The sequence below is a fragment of the Cyanistes caeruleus genome, chromosome 2, assembly GCF_971803275.1.
Source record: "Cyanistes caeruleus chromosome 2, bCyaCae1.hap1.1, whole genome shotgun sequence".
In the NCBI taxonomy this organism is placed as follows: domain Eukaryota; kingdom Metazoa; phylum Chordata; class Aves; order Passeriformes; family Paridae; genus Cyanistes; species Cyanistes caeruleus.
Genome location: NC_141702.1, coordinates 96,731,005 through 96,743,468, shown reverse-complemented (window position 1 = coordinate 96,743,468; position 12,464 = coordinate 96,731,005). Strand labels below are relative to the sequence as shown.

Here is a 12,464-nt window from a genome sequence, read left to right as displayed (position 1 = left end):
ACATGTCAAATAATATTATGTGTGCTGGAAATGACTTTTAAGCCCAACAAGTCTAAAAACTGTTTTGCAAATTATTTTTGTGTACGTGCAATGTTCATGTCAAACTGTCAACAAAATTGACTGCAAATTGATAGGAAAATTATGGCTTTGCTGTAAAAGCCCACTAAAGAGGGAAAGATGGGTTCTAAATGAAGATGAATGTTGGCACAGGGGGTTTGAAAAGTTCAGTGAAACATTTGCTCAGTGAAAGAGACACGGGAGCCAAATTCATTATGATTGTAGCTCTGTTAACCTCGAAGGGCCATGATACCAGGGATGAATTTGACTCACTTATCAGAATAATTCAATATTTATTTTGTTGTAAAATTGGCAGGAAAATTGTTGCAGGTGTTCATTTAACTTTCTAATTTTCAGCTTTTCATCACAATCTGTGCTGAGTGATACCTGTCAACACAGCAAAATTATTTTCAGCAGTACAATCAATAGCACAAACATGTCCGTTGTTGAAGAAGTGCCAGGAGAGCTGAAGTTGTTCTGTGATGCTGGTTGATTCCAGATTTCATTGCTGTATCAGGATGAGGTGAAGTTTTTGAATTTTAGAGGTCTGTCATGTTTATAAAGACTCACAAGAGAGAAGCTTTGGACAGCAGTAGTCAATGTATCAGTGCAGGTTTCCACTGATATGAAGCAGAGCTCTGTGCATATTTAGCTACTTTAATAATTACACATTTTTGTGTTCATTAAATTCTGTAGAATCCTGAATAACATGACACAGGATCTGCTACACCCATGTTCATGGTTGGTAATGCCCTGCTGTGCAAGGAGCATGTTTTATTTGCAGGACACTGCTAATAGACTTAGGCACTTCACAGTTTGACCAAAGATGTTGAAAATATTTAGATGCTTTGTGTAATGTATTGGATAATGTACATTAAATACTATGAGTGTAATGTTGAATTTCTTGATAGGAAAATGTTCTCAACCAGGGACAAGCCTGAGGAATTTGGTATCTTACTAGAAAATATACTTAGATTAGATGTGTTCTCAGACTTAGCTGCCATGCATTTAAGATGTGCAGGCCTGTTTCTAGTTTGTTCTAAGGCCACATTAACAAAATAGAAAAGGTGTTGTAATTTATTTCTATTTTAAGACTCCATTTCCTTGCCACACAAATATGAAGAAGTCATATCATGAGAGTTAAAATGTGCCTACATACCCACTTTTATCATTTTAATTCCAACCATAAGCTATCCTCAACTTATATTTGACTGATATTTGATACTAATATTGTGTTGGAATGAATTTTAAAAATTAATTATGGAATTAGAAAATTTTAATTAGAATTTATTTGGAGATAGTGGAATGAGGAATTCTCCTGTGGTACAGTGGAGTTGCAGGAGAGGGTGACAGCTGTCCTGGAAGGGAGTGGTGTCCAGGGAATCAGCTTTTACTGGCAGGATGTTCCCAGCTAAGATTGCATCCTTGCCACTGAAACCAAGGCTGAACAGCTGAGCAGGTGGAATATTTTGTATAGATCTCGGTAGAGGGTAGACAGGGATGAAAAGGAACAACTGGAATATTTTTCCAAGCTGTAGGTTGAGCTCCTGCTTTGGGCCTGTTAGGAAAAAAAAAAAATTAAGGTTGCATGATTTTATAAAATGTTTTTTGTGTTGCTCTGCAGCATAGACAAAGTTCAAGAAGGGTGTTTTTTAGCCCAGTACTAAGTTAAGATAAAATTAAAGATGATCATTGGTTCTCAGGCCAGATCAGAGTTAATCAGTTTTGCATTCATACCCCAATGGGTGCCAAGATGGGGTAGGCACATGTTTGCACCCATTTTGCTCTAGATGATAGGAGTCTCACAAGGTCACTCACTCCTGGGACTTTTGCTCTCACAAGTAGTAGAAATGACAAGAATTTGTGATGCCAGTCTCCTGGCATGTAAAGGTTTGTAAAGAAATAAGGCCTTTCTGGTGCACAATCTATTTTGAAATACTAAAAGAATGGGAGGAGAATTCAGATCCAAGAATTTTAAGATTTTGTTTCCATTTGTTTTTGAAAAGAACTACAGAAGGTTCAGGTAATGGTGCTTCAGAATTTGTCTTGGGTCTTAAATGCTTGGAATTATGCATTATCTTGGATAGAGCATTGTAAATTCATACTAGGAAAGACGAGATCATGATCTTGGGCAAGTCACGTAAGGCCGTAACTAAACCATTAACATTGAGGAAACAGTGTGTTATCTATGTGAACTTATGTTTTTGAAAGGAAGACCTCCTCCTAGGAACACCACAAAGTGAGAAAGGTGATATTGATAAGCAGTAGGGAAGTGACATGAAAGTTCTTGTCAGCCCTAGTGTTCCCATAAATAAAGTTTAACAAGATGACATAGTCATATTACAGAAGGTCTTGGATATTAAGCTTTCACTGTGCTTCAGTTGTAAAGATTTTATAGTGCTGTAAATTATATTATGGTCTGGACTTTGGTTTAGTATCCTAGAGTAGAGGCGTGGGAGACATTTGATAGCTGCGTATGTGTTCTGCAGTCATAAATCACGCTGCTGTTCATGTTGATATGGGAACATTGCAGCGTTTAAAACAACACCAGGAACAAATGCTTTTCTATTCTATTGGCTGTTGGCCTCTCTTGCTGGAATCCAGAAGAATGTGAATTAAAACAGGAACCATGTATTTCTTCTGGCATATGTTATCTAAAAATGATTAAAGCATTCCATTAATTATCCAGATTAAGGAGACTATAAAAAAATTACTGGTGTTCATCAGTAAAGTCGTGCCCCAGTATCAACATTTTTATTACTTCAATCAAGTGACAGTGATTTGTACTGAGTATCTGGCCCTTGAGCTAAGCCTCAGCCCTTGAGTTAACTCAGAATTTATTCAGAAATGCGTGAAATCAGCTAACGCTTATGAATTGGATAGCTTTGTTGTTCATTAAAGCTAATAAATGACCCATTATTTGATCTGGAGGTGTGCAAGCCCAGAGAAAGCTGTAATTAGCTGCTGTTGTTATCTGAAAGCACATTCTCAAAGCTAAAAAAGCTGGAAGGCTGGACATAAAGCAAAGACACGTTGTGTTTTCCTTTGTCTCAAGACAGTTTGGCAGGATTATGCTGTATGTAAATATTTACAGTACAGCAGTGTTTTGAAAAAAATATTCTGCATGGTCACTATAGCAACCTGTTTAGGAAATTGTAAATCCACCCAAGAATTATTAAAATCACTTTACAAACTGGAGCCCAAATTCCTACTCTATCATAATATAATAAATCTTATCAGCTTTATAATTTTTTGGTTATTTTTGTACGTGCGCCTCTGGTGTCCCTTTCCCAGAGCCCTCAGGGCTAAGGGGGAAAGGTGCACAGGGCAGAAAGTCTCCCCTTACAGCCTGCCTTGCTTGGAGGGCTCTCACACCAGGAGCCAGGCAATCCCAGCACACAGGAATAGAGGAGCAGGTTCCTTTGCACCCGTGTGGCACTGGCAGCTCAGTGGGTCTGTGCAGCTGTGCAGTCACCACTCACCTGTATCTCCACCACTGTGCAAACCATTTCCCTGCTCCCTGAGCAATGTGTTCTGCTGTTGCTAAACTTCTCCCTGTCCAGCTTGGCACTGCACAGCAAAATACTTTCTGCTGAGGTCCTCAATTCCCTGCCAGAACACTAAACGGTGTCTTTTATAAATCCTGTGGACACCTATCTTCAAGCTTACCAACATGTAGCCCTAGGCAACTTCTGCCTTGTCCATCACCAGCATTATTGTTCTTACGATCGAGTGGATCACATGCAATGTTTAAACGTCTATAGGACATTTTGGGTTCGTTGCCTTTGGTAAATTGGTGTGTACCACAGAGGTGGCTGTGAGTATGGAACAGCTCCCTGGGATGTTGGGCATGAGGCAGGAAAAATGTTCCAGCTGTGTCATGTTAACAGGAATAAAATGCAAGGGAACATGTCGTTCCTCTCAAAATTTATTTGTGTTTCGGTGACAGCCTGCATACCGATTTAAATATGGCTCTACTGCGAGCACAATGGAAGCGCATAAAAAGCGGCAAGGCCTCGCTCCCAGCCCGTGCGCAGGAAACTGCCAGAGGACGGAAACACTCCCCAAAAGATCAGGGCTAGCTCCTGTCTGACTGCAAAGTCGTGTCCTGCCAGGCCAGCCTGTCTTTCCACACAGTTGGGATGCGTCAGGGTTGATTGAAAGCAGAGGCCTGCGGGACAGGCCTGCCCTCTCGTTTCCTCAGACACACCAAAAAGTCGCTCTTTGTAGCAAACTGTGCAGGGTGCTTTGCGGGGCCTGTTGTCAGAAGCGTGTTTAAATGTGAGCTATTGGAACATGAGGAAAAGTTCAGCGTAAAATGAAGCGTACTAAAAACATCAGTGTATTATTGTCTATTTTGGATCCAATACTGTTCTCCAAAAGCTCCCTTGGAATCAGAGGGGACTGTTTGTAGAGCAAAACACTGCTCAATACCACTTTTTGCTGATATTGGCAAGATCCGGCTCTTTCTGCTTACTTGTGAGGAAAGCAATCAAAAGCAATTCCAGAGTTGACTGCCAGTGTTCTTCCTGAGACTGGAGGAAAAAAGGAGGGAGAAAGAGGGGCAACATGACTTTTCTCTCAAGGATGAACGTGGTTGTGTCTCTGTCATTGACCCACAGTGTATTGGCAGGTGATAAGACAACTGGGCAAATCTCCAATAAGTAGCTGGAGTTGGTAGTAAAAATGCAGTCTGGCTGCTGTGGCTGAAATAAACGGTCATTAGGACTGATTAAAGTCAGATTTAGGGTGATTCAGACAGGCTAAAAGGGTGGAAACCACAGGCGGTTTCACATAGTTTATTATATACTTGTGGAGCTCTTTATGTGATTCAGTCTAGTACAGTGAAAATGAGTATGTTTATAGATTGTAGTCGGCTTTGGGACAATGCAGGTGGTTTTTGATGGAAAAAAAATAGAATAAGAATTTAAAGCATTGGCTTTTTTATATAGCTCTTGCACTGGTCAGTGATGCTTTTAAAGATGCCTCTCTTACTTGTCATAACAAGTGAGTGATCTTGGTTTGAGGATCACTGTGGCCATCATGGGGATGTGGCTAACATGCTAAGAAACTTCTAAGATTTTGGCCTGATCAAACCAGCATGTTTTGATTGATCAGAACAACCTTGTAAAAATATTTAAAACTATAAAAACCATCACAAAACAAGACTTTTGGGGATCGCCTGGGTTCAGCATAGCAAGGTATCTTGAAGTTCCAAAATGTTTACAAGAAAAAATGTTTTGGAGTAGAACCTATCTAATTGTGAGCTCTTCTATTACCTCCTCTGTGTTAAACTCTGGACTAAATGCATTTTAAGTAACATCAAGATCAGGCTTACTGCATTGCATTTATTTGCTTCAATCCTCACAAAATTAGTAGATAGAGGATTCTTTTTCTGCTGATACCAGTAGGGATGCCTTGCATTTCTCTGATCTGTTCCTTGCCATTACCTTGATAGACTTTATGTACTCTCTGTCAAGCTATGTGTATGTATGCAAAAGTGTAAATTTATGGCTGCATTTATAGTATTAGGCAAGCATTTATTGCTTTTAAACACCATTAGTCTGGAAATTGACCAGAACTTTGACCTTTTTATGATGTGATTTACTGCTGTGAGCCTTCAAATTCCAAGGACTCCATTTAAGCAAGTTTCAGGTCTTGGCAGGACAAAAACTTGAGCTGGAGCTGTCTTTTAACCACTGGAGTACTGCTTAATTGAGTAACTGCATTGTGGTGTTCAATTTAAAGGTGTAGGGGAAGCCCTGCTCTCCTGAGGGCTGGACCTAATGTCATGGCTGGGACACATCTCAGTGGAGGAGCATCCTTCAGGAGGTACTTCTAGTTCATAGGAGAGGAGTGTGTTTCTTCACAACTCATACAAATAGGAGCTAAATGGTAAGCTCCCTAAACTGCCATGAAAGTAAGAGATTCCAGGGATACTTGCCTTTGCCATGCAAATGGGCAAGGCAGCTGCTTTGCTCTGCTGGAGTTGATTGAGTTTTGAAGAGAAGTGCAGTTTGCTTATACTACCGCCTGGTTGGTGTTGCAGTGAGTTTCTGATCAGTTCTGACTGTAACAGTTTGAGAGGAGGTCCCGTGTTGGCTTTCCAGGGCAAGCAGGGGTGCCTGGCTGGTGTGGGAGCAGGAACCAGGGCCATTGTGTATCTTGCTCTCTACTCCTTGTGGTTGCTTCTAAGGGGAGGCACTCCCAGGCAGCCAATGCTGCTGCTTGCCATGCAAGGGGAGAGAGGGGCTGCCTTCCTGCCTTTCCCTCTCACTGCATCCCACTCTCCTCCCTGCAGGCAGCATAGGTTCAGTCTCCAGACTGCAGGTATCCAGTGGCCTGTGCCAGTTGGAGGCCCTGCCAGAGTTTGAGAGTTTGCCCTTGTGGAGCCCCTGTGGCTGTGTGCTTTCCCTTAGATTTCAGTGGCTGTGTTTCCACTGTGGTGCTTGGTGATCTCACAGCCAAAGGAAAATGTTCTTTGGATCTGTGTCACACACGTTCCTGTATGTTCCCATGAGTCACTGGAGAAGTGGTGGCTTTCCCTTGTCCAGGAACTGGCAGGGAGCAGCAAGGAGAGAAAGGACAGCCACAGAGCTCTGCTGGGTGGTGAGACCATCCTGTCATGGCTGATTCCGTCCTCACTTGAGCACTCAAACCAGGACCTTGCCATCGCAGTTACTGCTGGCCCAGCTCTGTTGATTAATGTGTCTGAGCTGCCCAGATGATTTACCAGGCTCGGTCACCTTGAAAAAGGCAATGGAAAGGGAGAACTTTATCCTCAGGTCATGTAAATCATTGCTGCTCTTTTGAAGTCTGTGTATGTCAGCTGAAAGTCTAACCCCTAAGAGCTGTACTGGGAACAGTACTGAGGAGAAGGGAAGTGCTATATTAAGTGTTATTAGGAAACATATCTGTGCTCAGAGGAATTGAAATATTGAAATAATTTAAATATTAAATTTCTCAAGGTGGGCTTCTCCCTTGTGTGAAGCAAAATAGGTGATATTTTGCAGGACTGCTGTCTTAGTGCTGTGATGGTGTGCTGAGGGATGCTGCAGCTTCCTCCCAGCCCCAGCGTGGAGCCCGTCAGACTCCCAAAGTGCCCTCAGCAAGGGCTGGGACACGCTCCCTGCTGTCACTGAAAATCAGGCAGATGCTTCATCTCCTGCTGCCACAGCAAGGACCACTCTTCTGTGGATGTCCTCTGTGGCGTGGAGCTTGGCACAGTGCAGTGTGAGGTGACAATTCTGTGGCTTGCAAAGAGGAGCTGTGGATAATCACATTTTATATCCAGTCAACGTAACATGTATGCTGATACAAGTAGTTATATATGGTGCTAACTTCAGGGAATTGGTTTTTCTTATGCTTTTAATTTGTGCACATCATTTTACTGTCCTAGGCTGTGAGGTACAAATCAATACTCAGCAGTTGCCATGTGGACATAAGACAATATTCTGTTACATTCAATTATTATTACACTACAGTTGATACAGAAACTGGGAAAAAAGGGACTTTTACCTCACCATCGATTTGATTTATGCTCTGACTTCTCTTCAGAAGAAATTCATAAATATTTCTCATGGAGAAATGACTGGTCATAATGTGGAACTACGTTTTGAATTTTTTTCTTCTTGTGCATGAATCTGCATTTTCTGAATTAAGAAAACTTTCTTGCTTTTGATTTAACTGGAGCGTGATTAGCTCTGATTTTGCTTCTTGTTTGGGAATGTTTCTTACGATACTTTTAATGAGCTAAGGCTTAAAATAGAGTGTATTTACTACATTTGTTTCCCACTGTTTCAGACTGTGTGGTGAGAATGAGCACTTGTGAATGTGCACTTCTTTTCCCAGTTGAAATACTGACAGTTTGGACTAGCAGACACACTCGCCTTTGACTTGGTGGTGTTCATACAATGTGCTGTATGAAATATTAGCAGGCTGAATCAGCAGACCCAAGCAGAAAACGCCTGAACCAAAGTGACTTAAGAATAGGCTGTGAATCGGGGCAGGCAGCTCTGGTTTCCATAATAGATACAATTAGAAGAAATATAGAATGTATTTAGTTTTTTGAATAGGACATGGGGAGGAGAGACAGGAGGGAACCATTAATTTGTGCGTCTGGAGGCTAAATAGAAATGTTTATAAATGATCAGTTGAATTTGCTGATGCATTCATTAGAGAAAGCCCCGTTAGTGGCTGGGAAAGTGAGAGGCGCTGTGAACAGAGAACAAGAGGCAGCTCATAAAGGCAAGTGAGACTGAACGGCAGCCAAGGGAGAGGAGCAGTCGGTGGGGCAGCGCGGAGGCGCTGGGCGAGGACCACGCTGACATGCTCCCGCTACTTTTCCTCCCCCTTCTCTTCAGAGGCCCATCAAGCGACTCCTCTTTTGTCCTAATCTGAGCAAGCAAAAAAAGTTTGCTTAATTAAAAGCCTGTCTTTTCTTCTTTCTCTAAAGGAGCCAGAGAAAAATAGCATGCTCTTCTGAGGGAGAGGGAGGGCTGGGAACGCCTGGTCAGGTCTCACCCCGACAATCCTGCTCGCTGTTGAGAAGTAGGACAGTGAGTCAGTTCATTCAAGTGGATGCTGTTTATTCAATGGGACATTCTTCCTGTAAAACTCCTAATAAAACCAAAGCCTCGCCTCCGCAGTGGGGAAGGGGAAGGGGTTTTGTGCACAGACTGTTTATTTACAGACGCTTTGTGGAGAAAAAGGTGAGAAGAAGAAAGGAGGAAAGGAAAAGGAAAGTAAGGTGCAGAGCTATAAACACATTTGGGAGTAAACCAGAGCTGGTACAGTCTAAACTGTCAGCTTTTCCGTCATATATCCTACTCCTAAGCTGTTCTAATAAACTTTGCCTGTTAAAAACAACCAGTTTACCGGAGCTTTCAAATGACTGCATTGCTCTGATTTGCAGAGTACAAACGGGTGCCTGAAGCCTTTATTCCTGATGAGAACTACAGATGCTGGCCATCCTACCATCACAAGGGCTGTCTCCTCTCTGTGTTTGATGTCAACGAAGCCATTGAGATCTGTGACAGCTACTCCCAGTGCAAAGCTTTTGTCCTAACTAACCAGACGACTTGGACAGGTAGGTCCTGGATGCTGTGGAGCAGAAGCAGAAGCTGAGTCACCTATTCTGGCTGCTCTTAAGTGTTTTAATACAGCCTGGGGAGTGTGTTGTGCTGGGCTGTGGGAGCCACCAGCAGCATCTAGAAGTGAGGTAGTTTCTGAATGTTCAGCTGAGGCAGATTCTTTTTGGTGAGGCTTCTCTTTGCCAGCTGTCAGGGGAGCAGAAAGTACAGACAGGCTCACAAGAGCTGACACTAGAGGGCTAAGCATGTGGACTCCAGGTTACCAAACCACAGGATCTGAAATGTTATTCTTTTGCATTTTTGTGCTTCTGGGAGGTGTTAACAGGGACTTCCATGGAACCAAGAAAAAACTAATTTCTGTTAACCTTGCCTATGGCTCACCAGTGACTACTAGGTCATCATGTCAGACTATCTGTAGCTGGAATATTGAAGTTAATAAGTACACTAAAAAAGTATTTATTCTGGCTCAGGGGAATTCATAGGAAGCTTATAGCAGCTCCGATCTCAGGTTGCAATATTAAAAGCAAATGGGACTTAGCAGCAATATTTGTAGTCTGATTTGTCATTCCCTTTGCCGTATCATTCCTAATGCACGAGCACTTGAGTCCCTGAAACCTGCAGCTCAGAACCTCAGAAACCTTTGCTCAGCAGCTGAGGCATCCTATTTGCCATGTGATACTTTCAAAGAGAGTAATGTTCTGGGAGCCCCCTAGAGAGGCAGGCTGGGAGCAAATAGCATTTGATTTTCTCAGGTTTAGAGAGGGAAGGCAGAAGTACAGCAGATAATGGAGTGTATCTCTGTGGTCTTTGCTGCAAGGAAAGGCAGTGATTTTGAAGGTCTGTGGGGCAGCAGGAGCTTGTTGGGAGGCAGGAATGTGAATAAGGTGCCAGGTCAGTGAGTGTGGGGAGATAGAAGAGCTGTGCTGTGGCTCCCACAGATACCAAACAAAGAAACCTTGCCAAATTCAGCTCTCACTGGCCTTGGATATACATTCAGCAGGTGCCTTATGCTACCCAGGCTGTTGTCACTTGCTGCTGCTTTTTGTCTGTGGACCAGAAACCTCGTTACAGCTTGTTTAAAGCCCATAGCTACAAAGCAATCAACAAGAGCTGTTTCAGAGAAAGTCATGTTTAATATACATTGCACTGATCAGTTTTGTAAAGATCAAGAGTGCAAATATGATTCTGCTTCTGTACAATCAAACAAATGTCTTTCATTTAAGCACTGAACTCAAGACTTTTCTTATCAGTGGGAGTCTCAAAATACTTTTTTAAAGACCACATGGAATTTGTATTAAAATCTTCAGACCTTTCCTTCATTTACTGTGTTAGCTGTGCACAGCTGTATCTTGACCATAATTAGGTAAGAATAAAGATACCAAAACCAGGGGAACTTTGGTGTCATTTTAGACAAAAACAGTTCAGGTTTATACCAGCTGAAGTTAAGAGACGTCTTGCATGGCCTGAAGAATGCATAGGTTGAAGTGTGAAGAATTTGAAATGTCAGTATATTAAGGTAGGCAACCTTTTGCTCATCACTTCTAAATATTTTCTCCTTCCCCTCCTTTCCTATTCAATGCAGGTCGGCAGCTTGTCTTCTTCAAGATGGCCTCAAATCATATTGTGCCTGATCCTGACAAGATAACATATGTGAAGGTGACAGACTGACACCTAAAATGGCTCAGTCTGACACGTGAGTGATAAGAGCTGTTTGTGTATAAATATAGGCAGCTGTTAGGTAGAAGGCAGCTGTGGCCGGAGAAATAATTGCACTATTACTCATTCTAATCTATAGAGTGCTAAAGGAAACTTTAAAGAAATAACCTGCATGACCAGGATGAATGTGCAATAAAACAAGATTTTGAAAATGTGATTTAAAAAGAAAGCAGAACAACCCAAAGCAAAGTACAAGAGATGATACACTGTTAGAGTATAATTTTAGTTATAAATCAGCTGGCGGCTCTGGCTTTTCTAACCAAGGTTAGCATAACATTTCTGACCTATACATGTGTGTCCAGGGATGAAAGCTGATCATTTCTCTGGGAAACCTGTATCCTCCACACTGATATTTATTTGGGCACGTACAATCACAACAGAGGAACTGAAGCGTATCAGTTTGTCTGCTGAATAGCAAACGTTACTGAGGACAATCAGCATTTGTGTTAAAGCTATGGAATATGCAATGCCGGCATATTCGTCAAACGGAAGGAACTGCTTATGTTTAGAATTGCAAGACTGCAACTAATTTTCATTTTTGCTTCCAATGTTATCATAAAGTTTCATTTTTAATTTGAAAGAGTCATTTTGTAATCTAGCAAATCACATAAGCATATGAATAGTCCTACTGAAAGGGCAGGGACTTACCCAAGTGCCATGTGCTTTGCTGGATAGGCCTAAGCATATGCTTACAATTAAGCCTGTGCTTAAGACTTTTGTTGAATCAGTTTGAATTGTTCAGGAAGCCACATCTTTGACAGACTGGCAAAGCAGTCCAGCTGGTTGAACTGTACTAATTTAATGACTATCTTGCAGTTATTTGTACCTTTTATCATCAGGTCCTTGGTTTTCTAAGGCATCGCTTGCTGATTCTTAGAGTGAATGAAGTCAATGACCTTAATGATGTCAAATGAATGCTAGCCTTAATTCTATATAAAATGCATCTTAAAGGCAGGGTGTGTCTAGAGAATTTGCTTTCAGTGAAAGCAATGAAGTAAATGCTGAAGTGACCAATGTCATACTGTTTTGTAGTTTGTACAGTCAGGAAAAATGTGCTTTTGTTTCTCAAATTGTTTATTTTTGTAAAAAAATAAAAATAAAAGATAAATATAATTTCTTTTATTCTTGTTTTTTGTGTGTTTGTGTTTCAAATAAATGCCCGAGTTCCAGTGTATTCTATGTAAACTCAAAATTGGGATATTTTTTGCATAAAGGACTGAGGTTGTTCCAGCATCTCCCAGGGAAGGGTCTGTTGGTGCCTGGAGTGCTTGGTGGCTTTTTCTATGCGGTTGCCTGTCACAAAGTGAGTCATGGTTAGCAGGTTAGCATGGTTAGCAGACAGTGCCTGAGCAGCCTTTGCTGCTCTGTGCTTTGCCTTATGCTGGTATCAGCTTTATATATTTCCCTTATACTTGGAAGGGGCAATGGTAAGAGCAGGACTTGATGAAATTTCTCGTTGGGCCAAAAGGGAGGCTGGGCAGCAGCCCCTGGCAGGGAGGGGCAGGGCAGGAGAGTCGGGAAAGTCGGGGGCAGCAGTGTGGCTGTGCAGGGGAGAGGGTCTGACAGTGACACCACTGGCAGCAGGTCTCACCTCACTGC

The 12,464-nt window shown here is 42.0% G+C and overlaps 1 protein-coding gene across 1 annotated transcript in view; it reads left to right on the top strand.

Moving 5' to 3' along the window:
• Positions 1 to 11,987, top strand: part of PKDCC (protein kinase domain containing, cytoplasmic) — a 35,853-nt gene extending 23,866 nt beyond the window's left edge. The window contains exons 6-7 of the mRNA XM_086878466.1: positions 8,972 to 9,145; positions 10,732 to 11,987. Of these exons, the coding sequence (XP_086734592.1) occupies positions 8,972 to 9,145; positions 10,732 to 10,817 (260 nt within the window). The 3' untranslated portion in view covers positions 10,818 to 11,987. The remainder of the gene's footprint in view (positions 1 to 8,971; positions 9,146 to 10,731) is intronic.
• Positions 11,988 to 12,464: the final 477 nt, after the last annotated feature.